The 22,234-nt window shown below is 40.9% G+C and overlaps 1 protein-coding gene across 3 annotated transcripts in view; it reads left to right on the top strand.

Moving 5' to 3' along the window:
• CAMSAP2 (calmodulin regulated spectrin associated protein family member 2) overlaps positions 1 to 22,234 on the top strand; it is a 135,899-nt gene that overhangs the window by 88,782 nt on the left and 24,883 nt on the right. For all 3 annotated transcript variants that reach the window (XM_020784669.3, XM_020784671.3, XM_078392283.1), the window contains 2 exons: positions 4,102 to 4,243; positions 6,110 to 6,249. In XM_020784669.3, coding sequence (XP_020640328.3) covers positions 4,102 to 4,243; positions 6,110 to 6,249 — 282 coding nt within the window. The remainder of the gene's footprint in view (positions 1 to 4,101; positions 4,244 to 6,109; positions 6,250 to 22,234) is intronic.

The raw sequence follows: 22,234 nt of genomic DNA, 5'->3' as shown, positions 1-22,234 counted from the left end.
TCGATATCTTACACAACCTTTACCTAGTGAAGAATTCTAGAGAACTCAAAAGCTCACTTTGTTTGGTAACTTTTTAGCAATCCAATAAAGGATCAAACCAGAACTTTTTTTCCCTATGTATAAATCACATGGCTACTTTTTCCTACATGATTTAGCATAACATCTGAAACTCTTCAGTTCCCTTCTTTTGTATCTTTACTGGATTAAATGGTAACTCTCAATGCTGAGCACTTAAAATGCAGGAGGTGATACCTTATTAGACCACTAAAGAAATTAAACAATCAGCAAGTCAGTCAAGTCTACTTTTTTCAGGCCATGCACCAATATGTTGTGGATAGTGCAGAAAAAGGTGGTTTTCTGAGGTAGCTGTTGATTGGATACCCCTCACTCCAGCTCCTTAAATAAAGAATCACCAGATAGTTTACGGCATAGTTTGAAAGCCACACCTCCAATGTAGCCTGAATTTTTTTTCTAATTCACCTCTAAAAGGCAAAACTGGCACAACCATCTGCCATGGATTTTGGAGGCCATAATTTATAATTTTTCTACAGTACCCACAACATATCCGTGTATGACCTGGAGAAGTGGTCTTGACCCAAGAAAGCTCACTGATTGGTTTGTTGTTGTTGTTGTTGTCTGGGGTTATTTTGTCTGGGCTAAATAAAGGTATCACCTACTCCTGCATTTGTATTGTGTAAGGACCACATGGCTTTCTTTGTTTTTTTTTTTCAGAAGGGTTGAGCTGGAAACAGACAACCATGCTTGACATGTGAGAGAGGTTTTCAGATGACTTCTGGATATTTCTATTGTTGTGGAAACCTTCTGTGTTCATAGGGTTTTGCATGTGACAAGAAGCACTGCAGTACATTGGAGACATGGAGAGACCAAAATCAGCCTGCAGCAAATGGACAAAGTAATCCATCCATCATCCTCTATTTGCAGCAATATACTAAGGTCCTGGCCATTTTAAATGCAAAGTATGAAGATACAGTGTATACAGTATTTGAATGCACTGCTCTTCAGTAAACCCAGAAAAATCTAAAACCACAGAAGGATTTTTAGTTATCAGGACAACAATCAGAAGTGTTGGAAACCTTACAGATTTTCCCTCCCTCATGTTTTCACATAAAAAGATATTAAAATGTGGAGGGAATTTCATGTTGTCTATGTCTGGACTGGGAAAAATCTTCTGAAGGGGCAAGAGCAAGATTTCTAGAATTTTTTTTCTTTCTTATTTTTACACCACCACCCTGTTTCTCCTTTAAAAGGACCCAAGGAGGCTTATATCCTTGAAATATTATATTTAAAGCTGAAACCAATGGTATACACAGTGGTTTACATCATTAAAAGAAACATTAAAGCTGAAAACAATAAGTATGCAAATACTAAAAAGGAACAGATACCACTCTGAGAGATGGTAAACAGAAGTAGCACTAAAGACCCAGTCAGAGCTGCAGTGCATAACAATACAGTACATCTAAAAGTTACTCATGTAGTCAGGCATGTGGCCAGTCACTCGTGTAGGCAGTCACTGAAGGAAAGTTTGCCTGAAGAGAAAAGTCTTTGCCTGCTTTTGGAAGGACAGCAAAGATGGGGCCAGCCTGGCCTTCCGTGGGAGGGAATTCCAGAGTCTGGGAGCAGCGATAGAAAACACCCTCTCCCGTGTCCTCATCAGATGCACCTGTGAAGTTGGAGGAACCAAGAGAAAGGCCATTCCTAATAATCTGAACACCCATGCCAGCTCATAATGGGAGATACGGTCTTTGAGATAGCTTGGACCCAGGCCATATTTAGGCCCTTATACGTTAAAACCAGCATTTTGAATTGTTCCCAGGAATGGATTGGCAGCCAGTGGAGCTGCTGTAACAGGAGGATCATGTGGTCTCTGTAACCAGCCCAGTTAGCAATCTGGCTGCCGCGTTTTGGACCTACTGAATTTCCTGAGAGTTCCCATCGGCAGCCCCAAATAGAGTGATCTACAGTATGTAAGCAAACACGGGTCCGAAAACACACGTGTAAGCTTGGACAGAGAGCAATCAGGAGTTTGCACATGCTAAAATAGGCTGAAGAGTCCAAATTCAGCTAGCCATGATACAACACTCCTTCTCGCAGGTCTGCCCACATAAGAACACCCTGGTACTCTCAGATATTATTGTGAAAAGGTCAAGTGGGCTTTGTAGTCCTTAGACTTAACTTGCACCACTGACAGGACTCTAAGTAAGCTAGGCCGAGGCAGCACTCTCAGATGACCCTATGACAAGTGTACTGTTCAGGAAACCAAATGAGTTTTATAATCTTTATTTTATTAAAGAAAAAGCATGTTACTAAGCCGAATTAAACCAAAACAAATAAACTAGCATTGTGCTGTTTAGTTACACAGATGTAGTGAGGCAAAGAAAACATGAAAAATATAAAAGAGTTCAAAATCCTTATTAAAAATACAAAAAGCCATTGAAAAGAATCAAAACAGTTCCAGTCCAGGAAATCATTAGTAAAAACCAAAATAATCCAAGTTGGTTATAAAAAGGCTATAGTCCTCAGTGATCCTATAGAATAAAAACCCCTAAACAAAAGTAAAAATCCATTATATGTCCCATAGTCCTTAGAAAAGAAAAATCCAGTAAATATACCATAGTCCTTACAAAATTACAAGAGCATAGTCCATATGGAGTATTCCAAGAAAAGAAGTCCATAGAGAATATTCCATAGGTAACAGTCCATAGAAAATAGTCCAGGCACAGTCCTTAGGTAAAATCCCATAAGTCTAAAAGTAATCCAGCAAAGCATAGAAACCAGTCCATGTAGGTAGGCCACCAAACTCTCTCTAAAGACATCAGGGTAAGTCCCAAATGGCTGAAGTGTAGGTCACGAATCACTGAAAGGTCGGTCTTGGAAAGACAAAGTCCATAGAGAAAAAGTTCCTTTTTCAAGAGTAACTGGCAAGGGCTTAATGCACCTTCCCACGATGTCATCCAATCAGAGTTCGTTACTAGGCAAACAGTCCTGTTGCACCACATGACTTCTTTCTCATACACAGCAGATGTTATTTGGGTTAACTGTGGTTTCTCAAAGAGTCACAACAATTCCCATCTATCTAATCACACAGAGTCCTTTCTCAGGCTTTCAGAATAACATTCTGTCGGCTCGTCTGGAAAACACTTGTCAGCATAGCAAAGATACTTTATACAAAGAAACAAGATGGAACCTCTCTGGCTTATTTCTTAATTACAAAACCCATATGCCTTAAAAGATTTTAACTCAAAAACCCATCTCATCCAGCCAGGCTGTCATTATAATGACTTCTTGATTTATTTTACTTTTGTTGTTGTTGTTTGATTTTTCTAAAGATACGAGGCTAAATCTAGTGCTCTGCTTACTTCAGGACTTTTCTTCCCCCATCCCTCCTTCCCGCAGTTTTCAGAAATGCCCCAAAACTGTCTCTAGAGGGTTTTCTAGCCCCTGAGCATACTTTTCAGGATTCCATAAAAGGGATTAATTAAGGAGTGAGCATTGCTTTCACCTGGATTCATTGTTGTTTCACCAAGGCAAGGTTCAGTTTTGGCTATTGTCTGTTACTCCACAAAATTGAAAACTGCAAATTGTTTTGTGCACACAGAATACAGAACGGGTTTATATCCCTGAAGTGTGGGCATGTATAGGTGATGCTAGTTGATTCCACATTTTACATGGTGGTGGGGATGAATATTATTCATGCTCCTTTCAGAAACCCTTGATGAAATCAGAACGGCTGGCAATCTTTTCTTCCATCTTTCCCATTGCTTTGTTCTGTGGAAATGTGGCATTGCTTTTTATTTTCTAGAGTACTGTGTGGATGTTGATTCTATAGTGACTGAAATATTTTGTCAGTGTGTGACTTATTAAAAACTGACTTTGTTCTGAATGGAACTGGCATTGAATTCCTTTAAAACTGAAGAGTTTTTTATATTTTTAATACTAAATCTATATGATATAATAAAATCATGTCTGGTTTAGAAGAGGTCTTTTTTTTCATGAATGGATTAATGAATCTGCGGTAAAGATTCTGTTCTTGCAAATGTTTCTGGGTGTGCATCTATCCATTTTCCCCCTTTTACATCACAGGCTCGCTACAGGAAGGAACAAGCCTTGCTTAAGCAGTTGCCCTGCATTCCATTGGTTGAAAATCTGTTGAAGGATGGTACAGACGGCTGTACTTTAGCTGCCCTGATCCATTTTTACTGCCCAGATATAGTCAGATTGGAGGGTAAGGCTGATATTTATGATTCATGATAATACCTCTGTTTATTAGAAAATAGCTAGAACTTGGGGGAAATTGTGGGTTTTTTGCACTACTGCGCCCAGAATCCCAGAACAAATGTTTCAAAGCTCTAAGAATGATATAGTTTTCATAGTTAATGTTCGTAGATTTTGGTAACCAACGTTAAGCCAGAATTCTCTGGCTCAGCATCAAAAGCTAGAATGTACCGTGTAATGGAGGAAGGCAGGGCAGAATAAAGGATGAGTGCTCAGCTGCAGTGTGTGCTAATTTCCTAAACTATGTTTTCTGGAATGTGAATAATCCCTTAAATCTGACCACAGTGATTGAACCAATGAGTAACATTTTAATGTGTCGAGATAATTTGACATTGACAGATGGGTTTAAATGATGTGGTCATTTTGATTGGACATCACAATAACCCATGACTTTAGGTTTGCATACTTCCTCTTCCTTTTTAGCAGACTTGAATCATTTTCTTCGGTTCTTGATTAATTTCATCTTGTCATTTCAACCAAACCTGAAAACCCACCATTAATAGTTATTTGAAGCAAGACCATTTCAAACCATGGTTCATGAAACTGGCTTCTTCTAGAAGTGGTCGACCAGACCAGATGGGCGGGATATAAATCAAATAAATAATAATAATTTTTAATCATTTAAATTCAGATGATCCACATTTCTGACACAAATTTCTATATGACAGTTAATAAAGAAACAGAAACAAAAGCTTCTAATCACTTTATGGCCATAGGTTAAGGAGATGAGAAGGAGTCTCTTTTCAGTTTACTGTGATGATCAGTGTCATCAGATACAAACACAACAGGCATGGCTGTATTTGCCCATATGTAAGCAAGTCATTATTAATAAACTACTGTATAAATGAGCTTCATGCTCTTGTGCCCTATGAATTAAATTATTCCTTCACATAAGCACATTAACACACTAGGAGTGTGAAAGATGAGCAAATAAAAAAGTAAATAAATAAAGTGCCAAAATACTGGACTGTGGTTAAGGGTACCTAAGGAAGCCAAAGATGTTTTTTGATGCTTATAAAAAAGGAGGAGTGAAGTACCTACATGTGCAAGTATGTTTATCATTTACACAGTAGCTTAGTATACCTTTATTATTCTGATCACATATGAATGTTCTTAATGGACAAGTATCATCATCATAATTTTAGAACCTACAGAACTGGAAGGGACTCTATGGATTATCGAGTTCAGCCTCTGTTAAGGAGGTACAGTGGGGAATCGAACTCCCAACCTCTGGCTCCACAGCCAGATATCTAAAACATTAGCTATGTAAATTAGTTTAATGTTCAGAAATGCTAGCAAGCTTTTTTTTTAATTTTGCAAGCATTTGTTAGAAATAGAGAAATGTTGATGTATTTGTTCATTTTTAAAATCTATATAATCCGGAATGGTCTTGTGCAAGAAAACAATTAGCTATAGCATCCTTCACAATTCATTTATTGATTTATTGATTGATTTATTGATTGATTGATTGATTGATTGATTGATTGATTTGATTTGATTTGATTTGATTTGATTTGATTTGATTTGATTTGATTTGATTTGATTTGATTTGTACCCCACCTATCTGGTCTATACGACCACTCTAGGTGGATGAACTGTTGTTTTAAATTTGTTCAGAACAGCTGAAAGCAGGATGTTTCTTTCCTAATGAGCCTACGGATCAAAATTCAAAAACTGTGCGCTCTTCATCCCATCCCTGCTGTCCAATCCCTAACTCCTTAAAAAAACAAACCAATGTAGAATATAGTGTATGGGCTGGGTGGGTGTTGGGTTAGTTTCATACAATACTTAGGCATTCTTTTTCATTTATTTATAGATATCTGTTTGAAGGAAACAATGTCATTGGCTGATAGCCTGTATAATCTGCAGCTGATACAGGAGTTTTGTCAGGAGTACTTGAACCGATGTTGCCATTTCACACTTGAAGATATGCTCTATGCTGCTTCTTCAATAAAGGTAATTTTGAAAAGTGCCATGTGTTTGAATTATTCCGCACAGGGAGGGGTGTGTGCTGTGGTCATATATTCACATCTATATACATATTTTATTCTGTTTATGGTGTGAACGTATGTTACAAAAGGGGTAAGCTTTATTTAATTTTGGGGGGTTTACTTGGTTTGGAACTCTGCCTTGGATGTAACTCACCTTTATACTGTGTATATGTATACACACACATGAGTATACTTTGTATTTTCTTGTGGGCTTGCTGTTGCATAACCAATTGCCCTGACACAGCCAGCTTTGTTTTCCTGTTTTTATCAGTGTTCCCCACACTTCTGATACAGGGGTGCATTTGTTCTGAATTGAAACCAGATACCCTTCACTTTTGGAATGTAGGACGATCTCCTTTTTAAAGCATGCTGCAAATTTTGGTGAATAAATAACTGGATTGAATTTAATATTTTGTACCCTGAAAATATTTTATATTTCGTCACACATTCTAGGCCTGATTCAAAGACTTTGATATTTGTATAAGGTTCCTCTCCTTTTTTGCCTGGAAGTAAGTTCCATTCATATAGGGACGTGGTGGCGCAGGTTAAACCACAGAAGCCTCTGTGCTGCAAGGTCAGAAGACTAGCAGTCATAAGATCGAATCCACGTGACGGAGTGAGCTCTCATCGCTTGTCCCAGCTCCTGCCAACCTAGCAGTTCGAAAGCATGTAAAAATGCGAGTAGATAAATAGGTACCACCACGGTGGGAAGGTAATGGCGTTCCGTGTCTAGTCACGCTGGCCACATGACCACGGAAACTGTCTACGGACAAACGCTGGCTCTATGGCTTGGAAATGGGGATGAGCACCGCGCCCTAGAGTCGGACACGACTGGACTAAATGTCAAGGGGAACCTTTACCTATGTTCCATTCAATTGAGTACAGGTTTTCATCTAATCTTTCTTAAATTTGGAGCCCCCAAAACATGCCTGTGGGCTAAATGGAAAAACTACTTATTATCCTGTTTTTGTTTTATTTAGTTTTTTTGCAAAGCTCTAATTTTGAGTTAGTTTCTCACATCATGCTAGCATGTCTCCATGCCAGTGGCATTGGGGGGGGGGGTCAGAGGGGCAGCCATTCCAGTGTGCAACCTTGTTAGGGCACAGCCACCACCCTTCCCCCCCCCCACATTCTGTCTTGCCTCTGGGCTGCTCCAGGCAGCTCTGCCTGTCTGTCCTCCCTCCCTCCTGCTGCCACCTCCCTGCCTGCTGAGTTTATCTGGCGAGCAGGGCAAGCCGGCCACCCCCAACCCAGCACAAGTACAGTACTGGACGATGAAGGGGAGTAGGCTGCGATGTTGAGGAGAGCACACCATTAGCCTCTGTTGGACCAGGGCTGGTGGAGGGGGTAGAGCTGCTACTACTCCTACTGGGCGGCCGGTGCCCTTTGGGCTGGGCTGGGCTGGGCCTGCTGGAGATCTGCTATGCCTCCTCCTGGCCTGCCTGCTTCCAGGCTGCTGGCGGCACTGAGCCCGGCCAGCAGTATTTTCCTGTTCAGCTAGTGGTGGGAGCAGAGTGCAGCTATGCAGGCAGTGTAGGAAGTGGCAGTGGCAGCATACCTGTGGGAGTTGGAGGCTGAGCCCAGTGCAAGGTAGGCAAGGAGGAGGTGGGGCAAGATGGGGGAAGGAGAGATGATGATGGAGATGGAGGAGGATGGTGCCCTGGGGTTACTTGTATAGGGAATGGAGGGAGGAGGAGGGGGGTGCAAGTCCACAGGTTAGGGGGCACATTACTTCCCCTTGTTACTGGCAGACAGCGCTATGCCACTGCTCCATGGTAGCCATCAAAGTGCCTATAGATCAAGACAGTCATCTTGAAGAAATCCCAGATACTCACAGGTGGGACCGGGGCCTAGATAGTATCTCCTCTTTATCAGTGGATTGAGCTGAGATGTCCAGTGCATCACCTTGCCCAGGAATTTTAACACAGTTTCAGCCCATGATGTCAGTTGAAGTTGACAGGGTCCTTGATTGCTGCAGGGCCACCACCTCCTCACTAGATCCTTGCCTGATAACAACTGAGTGGGTGGAGGTTATTACCCATGGGTCTCTCCTTGAAGACAGGGTCCCTCTTATTTATTTATTTATTTATTTATTTATTTATTTATTTATTTATTTATTTATTTATTTATACCCCACCTATCTAGTCATTTCGACCACTCTAGGCGGCTTACAACATAAAGGATAACACGTTCAAGAAAAATTTATAACAATTAATTAATTAAATGATTCTGCAAGATGGGAAAAATACAAAATAAATCAAATAAAGAGAAAAAGAATAAAAAAGGAAAGAGGACAGGAATTAACTGGAAGGGAAGGCCTGCCTATACATCCACGTTTTTAGTTGGTTCTTAAAAGTACCCAGCGAGGGTGCAGTGCGAATCTCCAGAGGTAGATTATTCCAGAGGCGAGGAGCCACCGCCGAGAAGGCCCGGTTTCTAGTTCTTTCTTTCTGGGCCTCCCTCGGTGTCAGGCTCCTCAGTCTCACCTCCTGGCTTGTGAGGGTGACGCGGGTAGAACTAGTTAGGAGTAAGCGTTCCGCCAAGTGTCAAGGTCCTAAACTATTTAGGGCTTTATATGTAAGCATTAACACTTTGAAGTCAATGCGGAAACGGATGGGCAGCCAGTGCAGCATGGCCAGAGTAGGAGAGATATGTTGGTATTTTCTCACTCCAGTAAGGAGTCTGGCCACCGCAGTCTTGCCTTCAAGGATACACTCATTTGGCTTATCCAGGAGAAAAAACAATTTGGCAGCTGATGATGTTAACAAATATTGTCCAGTCACCAATATCCTCTTTACTGGCAAGCTGGTGGAGAGAGTGGTGGCTGACCAGCTTCAGGCTTTCCTGGAGGAGACATCTTCCCTTGATCCAGTCCAGTCCAGGTTCAGGCCACATCATGGCATGGGGACAGCATTAGTCACCCTGCAAGATCATCTCTTGAGGGATGCTGATAGGGCTAAAATGTCCTTGCTGGTCCTCCTTGACCTTTCAGCGGTCTTTGATACCATCAACCTGTATCCTCCTGGGGAAGCTCTCGGGGTTGGGGATGGGTGGTCAGGCTTTGACCTGGCTCCGATCCTTCCTGGAGGACCATCCTCAGAGAGTTCCGCTTGGGAAGATGTTGTCCACTCAACAATGGAGTCCCGCAGGGGTCAATCATCTCCCCAATGTTGTTTAACATCTGTATGAGGCAGCTGTGGGAGATAATTGGGAGTTTTGGAGCTTCGTGTCACCAATATGCGGATGACATTCAGCTCTATCTCTCCTTCCATCCTTCTGCAGTGGATGCTGTCCCGTCCCTTCAGCGCTGCCTGGATGAGGTGCTGGGATGGATGAAGAACAATAGACAGGCTGAACCCAGACCAGACGGAGATTCTATGGATGGGGGCCCCTTGTGTCTGTTGTCTGGGTGCCTCCCTATTTTTGGTGGGGGGGACTCTTTCCATGAAGGATGAGCTTTGAAGCTTGGGCATGCTTTTGGACCCATCGCTATCAATGACATCTCAGATAGTGTCTGTGGTGCGATCCGCTTATTTCCACCTAAAGCAGATAGTCCAGCTGCGTCCTTACCTTGACACTGGGTCCCTCACCATGCTGGTCCATGCACTGGTAGTCTTGAGATTAGACTACTGTAATGCCCTCTATGTGGGGCTACCCTTGGGACTTCTATGGAGACTGCAATGGGTCCAGAGTGCAGAGGCCAGACTTCTAAGTGGGGTTAGAAAATATGCACGTATCTCCCCCCACCCTGGCTGCCTTACACTGGCTACCCATTTGCTTCCGTACCAGTTTGAAGGTACACCTTCTTGGCGGTAGCACCACAATTATGGAACTCTCTAATGCTCAAAGTCTGCCTAGCCCCTTCACTGGGCACATTAAAAAGCTACTAAAAATCTGAACAAACTACACTCTGATACAACAGTGTCTAATAATATAACTTCTATCATAGTGCCATGCTCAATGATTTTATATTTTTACGCTTTTAATTGTATTTATTGTATTATAATTTTATCCTCATTTCACTTTATGATTTTTGATTTTCACCTCTGTGTATTAATGTCGCTATTTGCCATTTTGCTACTCTGTTGTTTTTTGTTATTTGTTGTAAACCGACCAGTGTGGCCTTGGCTGCCAGATGGGTGGTATATAAAATAAAAATACATAAATAAGGTGGCCAACACACTTGTTGGAGTACAGTATGGTTAAGCTCTTTAAATTGAGATGCACACATGACTTTATCTACACGAATGTCCCCTTCTATCCTCAATTTAGGACAAGTCACAGTTCTAGGTTTAAGTCCCTGTGGAAGTATAGTTTCCTGTTTCCAGGTCAGAAAACTATTGCCACTAGGTCTAGAACAGCCAAGGATTTTAATGGAACCATGGTTTAATAAGCTGATTTGTTCTATCATTAGTGACCATAGTTCTTCATTATAGCTACAAGAGACAATCGCCAAAATCATGTTGCATAGAAGGAATTGCATCAGCAGTGGTAGCAGCTTGCCAGTAATTTAAGTATCCAAGCTTTGATTTCAGGTTGTTCATTGTGCACAATGAGATGAAGTCACATGCAACCTGGAATCAAAATTGAGATTCTTTACTTAGTAACAATCTGCTGCTGGTGGTGATGTCATTTTCCTTATACCAGTGTACCTCTGTGGCAGGATCCAGGCAATGGTTTCTGTAAAACAGCCCACCTAATCTCATGCATTTCTGACAAGTGGAGTGAAGCTTCTTCCCCTAACATGGGCAAAGGGCTCACTCATATCTTGGCTTTAATAGCTTCAGATAATCTATACCAGTTCATTGTAGCCAGGACTGATTCTAGTTTGCAGAGCAAGCAGCAATTGAGGTTTGTCCATTTTTATGAAATAAGGTTTTGCCTTAACCAAGATAAGAGGCAGAGAATTGCTATGGGAGAGAGGCAGTATGAAAGTAAATGAGCTTGAGGTCTTGGCAAGCAGCAATAATTTGAGTAACAGCAACACTTTCCCCTCTAAGTAGTACTATTTTTGTTGCTTTTAGATCCTCAAGCTCCTTGCTGTTGTCAGCAATTTCAACATGCATTCTAGTGCTGAGTGCCAAATGGCTGAGGCTATCAGTTTGACAATACTATCGATCTGTTCAGGGGTTAGGAGGAGTTTATTCAAAGACAGTGTTTGAAGTTGCCAGGGCAGACAGAGTGGAATATATGTTAAACTGTGGCTGTACTTAGATGTGTTAGCCACAGTTTAATGCCATGGGGGACACAGCTTGGATGTCCACACCCCCACCCCAAGTACTGCAAGGCGTTCAGAAGCCCTTTTGAGCTAACCACGGTTGCTCTCCAAGCTCAAATCAGTAATTGGTGTTAGTTAGATATGGTTTAAGAAAAAGTATATAGCACTGTAATTTGCATGTCAGTTTGCCATTGTCTTCTCAGCATGTGCATGAAAGGCTAAACCAGGGTCTACCATAAGATGTGAACAAGGCCAGTGCCTGTGGCGTGCTAGCCTCTCTCCCTGCTTCCTGACTCCACAACCTCTTTTTGGCATTCATAAATCCAAATCTGTTTCCACGTGTTCTGTGTTCCAGGGCACTAACAGGACAACATTGACTGAACTGGGATGACTATTTAGGACAGAGAGGTGTCAGGGAAAACCTTCTAGTTCTGTTAGTTCAAACATAACATACTTTCTCACACTTGACATTGAAATGAAAAGGTATTAGAAATGTAAACACCAGTACAATTGGGTGGAAAGCACCATGCTGTGCTGATGGATTTTAGTCATGCGGTGGTGTGTATGTTAGGCGATAAGTGTGAATAGGTTTTCATTCAATGAACTTGGAGAGTTTGCTACACACGGTTTCCTTTCTCTCCAGAGCAGAGCTAAGAATCATTCTTGGAGCACTACAAGAAAACTGACTTGTGAATTGGATTCATGGGATAAATACATACTGAGAGGGGGAAAATGTACAGAAAGGGTTGTCAAAACTTTGACAAGAAAAATCCTTAGCTGGTCCATTAAGTATGTGTGAAATTCAGCTGTGCTTTAACAGAATGAAATCCCAGGCAGGAGGTTGTATAAATCTGCTAGAATGTTTGTGGGATGTCACTTTCAAATGTGTTTGTTTCCTTAGGAGCCCTTAGGTTAGTTAGGTTGGTGAAAAATTAAAGCAGCGGTAATACAAACTTTCAGTGTTAGTGCCATTCTGGCCTGCGGTTAGATTCAGTGAAGTAATACAGTGGTGCCTCGCTAGACGATTACCTCACCAAACAGTTAATTCGCAAGACGATGGGTTTTTGTGATCGCTATAGCGCTTCACAAAACGGTTTTCCCTATGGGCGATTTTTGCTAGACAGTGTTTCGGCCCGTGCTTCGCAAGACTTTTTTTGGGGGGGAACGGTTTTTTGCAAGATGACAATTTTGACATCTGAGTCCGCGCTTCGCAAAATGGTTTTTTAAGGGACGGTTTTTCACAAGACAGCAATTTTGACAGCTGGGTCCGTGCTTCGCAAGACGGTTTTCCTATGGGCGATTCTCGCAAGACGACGATTTCCCCCCCATTGGAATGCATTAAATAGATTTCAATGCATTCCAATGGGTAACCGCATTTTGCAAGACGATGTTTTCACAAGACAGCGATTTTCGTGGAATAAATTAACATCGTCTTGCGAGGCATTACTGTAAATGTATGTTTATAGCATTTTGAAATATCAGTCAAAAATTAATTTTACCAGCAGGTAAAATCTCTCATTATTTTAATTGAAGTTAAAGGTATTGGTGAGAAAAAATATATTATGATAGGATTCTCAGAACATGACCTGCTTTGATCTAAGCTGGATTTCTTACACTCTTCATACAGCCTGCTTCGATTCACCATAGCTATTCTTGCATTGTTTTCTTTTATAACTCTTCCTCTGAGGAATGTACGACCTCTGCTTAGCAGTGAGCTGGTTTGCATCATATCTGCAGTATGTGCAAACTGCAAAGCATATGATTTCTGCCTTTGGCATTTTGGGTTGGTGCAATTAGCATAATCAGCATTCAGGGTAATTTCTTTTCATTGATTTGCCTACAAGATACATTTGCTCCTGTGTGGTTCATGCCACCTTCCTAAACAACAATAAAAAAGCAGTTGCTTATTAAACACCCTATTTTCTCTCCAGAATTGTCATTTTTTAAAAAATCATTTTAAAAAATTGTTTGGTAAAATTTGTGTATAGGCGAGGAAAATATCAAGCAACAGAAAAACTGATTTGGCACCTGTTTAGTGCAAAACCTGACAGGAGATAAATTACTTGTTTGCAAGATTGAAGGCTTGAGTGCAGTTCAACAAAACCACCTGCTCATGAACAAGGAGACAGTGGTTCCATGCTGGGTGTTTGCATTGGTTTCCCCTTGGTTTAGACAGCAGGATGGGAATCCTTTCTCTAATAAGCCAAGCTGAGAAAATCTCAGTCTAGTTTTGCAGAACTGAACAAGGAAAGAGATTAGACTGCCAGAAAAATCTGGAATAGATTTTTGGGAGAGTCTAACCGTGAACTACGCAGGCAGAAATTTCGTCCCTTTTCTTTCCTTTCTTTTTTTCACCCTGTTAAGTAGGTACTGTAGTTTAAAAAAAATAATACAGTACTGAAATGTACCGTCCAATTACCTGCAGCCCATACTCAGACTGAAAGAAAACTGTTCACCTTTAAAATGCTATGTAGTTTTGACTTGTTTTGCTAGCACAGTAGAGCCATATGAGTTGAGTGGTCAGGTTCATAGACTGGAAATCAAGAGACTGGAAACTAGCTTCCTGTTTACAAGCTCAGTGGGTGACCTTGTGCTGATCACCATCTTCCAGGCTAATCTATTTTCCAGAATTGTTGTACCTTGGGGAACTTTGGCAGGTCCAGGGTCAATGTTCTGCTCCTGGGATTGTTTAAGGACCTAATGACCACCAAAAAGAGAAAAATAATGAAACTTGAAGGGGCTGGAAAATCACTTCTGTTTTTGAGAAACGGACGTCTTCAGGGGACGCTGTGATCTACAGTATTTAAAAGGTGAATTGATCTCTTACAGGCTTCCAGAAGGGAGGAGTTTTAAAAAAATTAGGACTATATTTGCATGATAAAATTGAGAAGAGCATATGTGCCTTCTTGTTAGGGGAAAAAGTCAGCTATAGCTTTAACAAATAAAAATCAACAAACCTCATTTCATCACCGCATACTTGGAGTTGCAAATGAAGGCTTTTAAGCACAGCCAAAAGTACTTCTTCCTATCCTTGATTGCTAGGTTGCAGGTTGTTTCGGTCTGTCTTAAGCAGGTCCGCACATGGTTTTAATTAGATATATGTATATCTGTGTATATGTATATGTGTGTGAGTGTGTGTGGAATTTTCTGATTCCTTCATTTTCCCTTTATACACTGTGAAGTAGGTCATGTTTAGCCATTGAGAGTTAATTGCTTTCAAAGGGAATCAGCAAAGAGAGGAAACTGGATCATTTTCTAACTGCCTCCTTGTGGCACCCGTCCTACTTAAAACCATTCAAAAGGTCTTCTGAACAATTCACTGCTGTCCAAAGGAACCTTGGTTTGACTGCACTATGAAGAATAATCCAGTGTCCCTTCTCCGCTGTGTCTCAGCTACTTATAAAATATTAATGTTGAAAGAGCTCAAGTCTGAACCCACTTTTCTCAAAAGTCGGTCAGCCAGAATGAAGATGCAGTCAGGTACGATAACACATGCTTCACTTAACAGCGAGACAAGACAGACCCATTGGTGTACTTTCTGAAATGTTTATTTCGGAGGGATACGTGTATACCCGATGCTACTGCTGCCTTCATGGTAGCATTTGTATCAATGAGGCATATTCTGTGCTCTGAAAAGCTACTGGTCTCTTTCACACTGATCAGATTGATCTGTTTGGGAAAAGAAATTATACACCCTATGGTGTGCCTCCCATCTTTTTATTTGAAATTCCTGTCTTATTTCAGTGTTCGATTGAGCTGTAAAAACCTAACATTGGTACCACGAGATGTGGCTTGCTTCTGAGAGAACCCTTTTAGATCTACAGCATTTTCTTTGGTTTTATGCATTTACTTTGATTTTTTAAAATACTGAGACAATTTGCTTTTTCAAAAAATAAAAAATAAGTATGTGTTTTGTTATTGTTGTTCAAATAAACGTAAACTGCTCTAAAAATCTTCTGCCTAAGATCAGGATAGCTAACAAACAATTCTATTGGTTGCCCATGTTGTGGTAGCTCTTTTGTTTTGAATGGGAGGTCTGGTCATCCATGCAGTACCACACTTCAAAGGACCACACCCAGCAAATGGGCCTGCTCTAGGTGTGACTTACTAGGCTACAGGAAGTTGCAACTGAAGTAGATCCATTTGGTTCAACACAAAATAAGAAGGGGTTGACTCACCAAATCCCCACTGATTTGATGAGCCTACTCTAGTATGACTTACTACATTGAACAACAGGATTTTAGTCAGGGTATCTGTTCTGTTTTAGAAATAAGTGTTCCCTCCCTGGCAACTCACAAAGAGTGCTTGGGGAAAGATCTGAAGAGAAAGGTTCACTCTACATGTATAGACTCACCATATAATGCATAAACCTGATTACTGAGAGGATTCTACATATTGGGGGGGGGGGAGACTCTTTTTCATAGGGTAGATTCCCTATCTTCTTCAAAATGTAGATGGGAGTGAGGAGTAAAGGAAGAGACCTCACTCTTCTACTTCCGATACCAAGTAAATAAAATGTATTTAGGTTTAGTAGCCCATATGCCATGTTGAGATTTTGAATTTTAAAATATGTTAAGACTGAAATTTGCCACAATTTATCTTGAGCAAAGACTGCTCAAGAGTTATTTTATTCTTCAGGTATCTGAGAAGGCTGAATGTTTCAATAGCCATTTTTATTTTGATGAACCACTCTTTTTCTGTTGCGTATTTCAGACAGTAAATGAAGGTATGGGATGGTGTATCAAGTTCTAATAGGGGACAGTCAAAGTAATGTTGGTCTGGGGTACCTTGAGAAATCATCCCCTCATCTGAGCTGTTGGGAGCACATTGCAATGAGCAATCATATGTGACCGCCTTAGCTTTTTAACTGTCAATATGTTGAGGTAAAGGGGGTAGATCAAATGGGGTAGAATATTTAATTCCCAGGCAAAGCGAGGAGCATTTCCACCTAGCATCCTCTCCAAGGGCATTCCAGTCTTGTGAAGTCATTTTTCCCATATGTAAAATCTGCTTCCCATAAGGGTCAACTGCCTGAGCCATAGTGACTTGAGTTGTCATTTACCTCACCTCATGAAGGCAGGAGGACCTTGAGGAGAGTCTCTGTAAAAGCCATCTCAATACTCCATGTAGGAAAAGCCAGTCCTTCAAACACAGAAATGCAAGCTCTTCAGGGCTTTAAATATTAAAAACAGTGTACTGAATTGTATTCAGAAATGGAACAGCAACCACCCCATAACTGCTTCAAAACTCATGGGAGCTTCCAGTGATGCTAATGTTGTTATATTTTATGCCAACTTAAGTTTTTTAACCAATTTCAATGGCAGGCCCATATACAGTGCATTAGTTTCATCTGAACAAGATGTTAAGATATAGCTAGATAATGGTGGCTGAACTGTTCCTGCCATATTGTATGAAGCAGCATCCTTGTCAACCACCTTCACAGCAATGTTTCCAAGGCACCAGTCTTCTTTCTTTATTTGGGCTCAAAGAGGGGAAGTTTGTTGAGATTCGGACTCATCCACAATCATCAGTTAGCCCACAGTGTCAATAGGGGAGTGTGTGTATTCTTCCAAAGGAAAAGGGAAGTCTTATAATTTTTTGCCACTTCCACAGCCCTGATGGTTGATGGGTTGGCTACCATCATTTTGGGTGGGGGTATAGTGCCACGCTGAGCCAGCTGAACGGAATGCCTCTTGCCCAAGTTGGCAGAACCTGTCTTGTCTGGATTGAGCTACAGTTTTGTGTGTCTAGTTTTATTTTATTTTTAATTGACTCAGGGTGTAGTGCTGTGGTACACTACCAGCTGCTTGATCTTGTGCACGGTTCAAAATAGAAAAGAAAATTACTCATTTATTTCACTGCATTGCAACCTCATTTTTGTGCTGGCACATTAATGGTTAGCTTACTGAAAATGCATGCGTGCACACACACACACACACACACACACACACACACACACACACACACAACCCCCCCACACCCACGAAGGCCAGAATACCTTTACAAAAAACAGACAGAAATCTCAAGCTTGCCGTCTGTTAAACAAATATGTTGTTGTTTTCCAAATAGGTGAAAATAGTATGTGTAAACAATACTTTAGTTTTAAATCACTGCCCAGGATCCAGACAACTGTGGAACTTGTCCTGTGAGTCTAAAGGGGCTTTCGGTATGCTTTCCTTGCAACAGGTCCTCACTCCCATCAATGCCACATGACAAACTGCTTTTAAAATGGAGGATCCTTTCAAAAGCAGTGTGCAACGTGATACGAGGTGTGGCTCTTCAAGATACAAAGTAGAACATTCCAGTGGGCCAGTGTAAGCCTCTTGAATGAGCCTAAATCACAGTGGGGATCTTAACATCTATTACACGGAATGTTTTATTCAGATCATGTATAATTAGCCCCAAAAATGCTGACATGATTGCTTCACTACCACCTTTCTTTCTTAAATGGAAAACATTTCAATATGTTTCCCTTCATTTTAATTGCTGTTGTGCTGAATATAAAAGCCAGCTTATTTCATTCTCCTTCCCTTGCAGTTTTTGGCTTGTGTTTGATCACTGTGGCAACAAGAAACTTGTTCTGAGTTACAAGCAGACAATGTCTGTGTTCAAAAAATTGCATATTGGCTTAATAACCAATATAAAGAAGCATATGAAGTCCCTTCCCAGTTTGTGCAAGCTGTGATTTAATCAGGAGCCTCTATTTAATCTTAATTTCCTGTCTTAGCTGAACTGGGAAACTATGCTTGCCAGCTTCTGAACAGGCTCAAGATTCTAAACTGAATTTTAAAATGGTTTTAACATCCTGGGCTTGTTCCAAGGTGGCAAACCTAGCTTCATCACTTTGGATGAAATATGCTTAATTAGAAATGTATGCACTGAGGCCAAATTGTCAAAAAGGAAGGAGCAAAGGAGTTCTGTGCATGGACAAAACATCAATCATAAATTGGGTTATTAGGTTTGAGCATTCATATTTGACCCAATGACCTCTATGGTGTTAAGGCTAACTAGTTTTTTACTGATGCAGTTATTAGCCCTGTGTTGTCGTTATGTGTGCATTCATGCTTGAAGGTGCTGTAAATTATTTAATTAGGCCATCATGTGTTCTATATTTTATATATTCAAAAAGACTTTTCTAGGTTTGCAGCTCCAGCAAGATTACCTTCCACAAGAATTGAAGTGGGGAAATTCTGCTTTAATTTTGAGAGAAATACGATTGTGTTTTCATTACGTTATGAGAAATATTTGGGCATTCATAGCTAAACTGGATGGTATTAGCTGGATGTTAAAAATTTCTTGGATTGAGAGGGTGATAAACAAAGAAGATACAAAGTTTCTGAGTAAAGACCAAGAAATCACAAAACACATAATGTGCAGAAAGCTAAAATACTTGGATCACGTAATAAGAAATCAGAAGATTGTACAGCTGAACATTTGAGGCAAAATGAATAGGAAACAAAATACAGGAGACGACTATATTGGCCAAAATCCTGTTGGATAGTGTAACATAATTTGTAACATTCAGTTGGTTCCTACCAAGCAAACAAAGTGTCATTGCTGCGATTCTGTTGATTTTTTATGCTATGCAACAGGATTTATCAGCCTTTGGCTGGGAGACTGATTTGGATGCAGTGCAACATTGTTGTATAGAAAGGTCACAGCTAGCCAGTCAGTATAGCCATGATAACATCTAGTCTCCAGTAGCAGAAGAACAATAACAAATACAGTGGTGCCTCGCAAGACGATTTTAATTCGTTCCGCGAAAATCGTCATCTTGTGAAAAAATCATCTTGCAAGGTTCCCTATGCATCGGTCTATTAAAAAAGTCTTGCGAAGCATCAGTCTCAAAAAAAAGTCTTGCGAAGCACGGTCATAGAAAAAAAGTCTTGCAAGGCACCATAGTGATCACAAAAACCAATCATCTTGCGGGTTTTTCATCCCACGAGGCAATCGTCTAGCGAGGCACCACTGTAAAAGGATAATACAAGACCTTTGGCACAGTTGGACATGGTCCCACCTTTCACTCTGGTTTCTTACACTTTTCCCTTGGGTCATGTGAACTTCAATCTGGCCAAGTGCAAAGTTCTGCACCTGGGGGATAAAAAAAAAACAGTTACAAGATGGGGAATACTTGGCTCAGTAATACTATGGCTGAAAAAACAGCAAATGCTATTTTAAGCAGCATTAACAAAAATATAGTCTCCAAATTTTGTGAATTTCTAGTTCCCCTCTAATTAGCACTGATTAGCCCTGGACACCAGGCTTTAAGAAGGATGCTGATAAACTAGAACAAGTTCAGAGAAAGAGAACAAGGATAATCAGGGGACTGGAAACCGAGCCCTATGAGGAAAGACTGAAAGAACTGAGAAAAGAAGACTGAGGGGAGACATGATATCACTTTTCAAATACTTGAAAGACAGTCATACAGAGGAGGGGCAGGATCTGTTCTTGATCATCCCAGAGTGCAGGAATGTAATAATGGGCTCAAGCTATGGGAAGCCAGATTTAGGCTGAATATCTGGAAAATTTTCTTGACTGTTTGAGCAGTATGACAATGGAACCAATTACAGTGATGCCTTGCTAGACAATGATAATCAGTTCCACTGAAATCGCTGCTTAGCAAAATCATCGCCTAGCGAAAAGCATTTCCCCAATGGAATGCATTGAAACCTGTTTAATGCGTTCCAGTGGGGAAGAATCGTCGTTGTCTAGCGAAGATCGGCCATAGGAAAGCCGCTTTGCGAACCGCCGATCCGCTGTTTAAATTGCTGTCTTGTGAAGCTTAGGTCCCGAAAACACCCATTTTGCGAGCACGAGCACGGAGGGAGCTGTCAAAATCGTCTAGCAAAAATTGGTTTGTGAAGCAGGGACCAAACATTGTCCAGTGAAATTCCCCCATAGGAATCACTGTTTTGCGAATTGCTATAGCGATCGCAAAAAGTCAATCTCATGCAGGGTAACTGTCTAGTGAGGCACCACTGTACTTTGGGAGGTGGTGAGAGCACCAACACTGGAGGCATTCAAGAGAAAATCAAACAGCCATCTTTCAGATATATTTTGATTTTGATTCCTGCATTGAGTAGGCATTTGGACTCAATGGCCTTACAGGCCCCTCTGTGATTTAGCTACTACTTCATGAATTTTGCTGCCCATTGTGTGATTTTAGTTTCATTTAGTTAAGGTTTGCTCAAAGGAAATCCTAGAGAAGACAGAGACAGCTGTGAATAACAAGAGATATTTCCCCTTCCTAAGGCAGCTCTTAATGATACTAAACTGTTTCTAACAGAAGGCTGAGACAAGAGAGTTTGTGTATTTGAAAGGCAGCATCTGCATTCATAGCGAGAAGTGTATCTAAAGCTGTGTGAATTTAGCTGTCACTGCCTGGAGATGTATTGTGCACTCAATTCATCTCAGCTGACACCTCAGTAATATTCTGTTTTATTTTATCTTTCACCTTCAATCAGATTTCTGAAAGACAAAATGCCTTTACTAAAATGTTGTGGAATGACTTTGCGAGGACACCCCATAGGTGTGTGTTTTATTTTTCTGCCTAAGTAGGAAGTTATCTTACAAGTTGCCGATGACACCTTAGCTGCTTTAATCTTTTCCCTGTATTGCCATCTGGTGGCCAGGTGAGAAAAGGACATTCACTCACCCTGCAGTACTTCTTCCTGAGATTGTCTGTTCTGCCATTGGATTCCTATTTCTAGCAGCAAGCCCCTGGCTTTCAGCTTCCCACTTCTGTTCCAGAACAGTATCCTACATATTATGGCTGTTTCTACTGCTAAGGCCTTAGCATAGGGAGCAAGACAGCAAGATATGTACCATGGCAATTCCACATTCAGTTGGAATGTGGTTACAACTACAAGTTCTTTATTTACAACAACATGAAGGTAAGGTAAAGATAGAGGTTCCCCTTGACATTTAGTCTAGTCATGTCCAACTCTAGGGCACGTGCTCGTCCCCGTTTACAAGCCATAGAACCAGCATTTGTCTGTACACAGTTTCCGTGGTCATGTGGCCAGCGCGACTAGGCATGGAATGCCGTTACCTTCCCACCGTGGTGGTAGCTATTTACTCACATTTTTACATGCTTTCGAACTGCTAGGTTGGCAGGACATGAAATTCATCAACATGAAATTGTATGCAATTCCAACCCATCTTGCAGTCCTGCATGTGCCCTAAAACTTATTCTGGAGAACTGCAGGAAAGAAGGAAAGAAAATCTCAGTACTACTGCAGGCATGGCATTGGTTCTATTGTTTCTTTCAACATGTAGGCTGGATTTGTGTTGCATAACTTAACACCCACAGAAGTGTGATGGCTAATAATATTTTTAGGAAATAAAACACATCCTGTTTCTACCCTGCAGCTTTTCTGACTTCCATATAATTCCTTTCATTGTGTGATTTGCTTAGTGAGAGCTCTGGAACAGAAAGGGGGTGACTTTAATTAACAAAAATTCCCATTCCCAGCAGATGGCATCAGCAGGGGAGATTTTTGGTAATTAAAGAGTTCATCCCTCCATGCTCTAGCTTCCAGATAACAAAAGGGAGCTATAAAAGCTGCAGGACAGAAGTGGGAAGTTTTTAGTGAACTGCAAAATGCCCCCTTGCCACTGATGTGTTAGTCTTTTTATTGATGATTTTAATTTGATTGTCTTTTTGGACTGTAAACCACCCAGAGTAGATTTGTCTAAATGGGCAGTATAAAAGCCAAATAAATAAATTAAA

The sequence above is a fragment of the Pogona vitticeps genome, chromosome 4, assembly GCF_051106095.1.
Source record: "Pogona vitticeps strain Pit_001003342236 chromosome 4, PviZW2.1, whole genome shotgun sequence".
NCBI classification, from domain to species: domain Eukaryota; kingdom Metazoa; phylum Chordata; class Lepidosauria; order Squamata; family Agamidae; genus Pogona; species Pogona vitticeps.
This window is presented reverse-complemented; position numbering and strand designations above follow the sequence as displayed.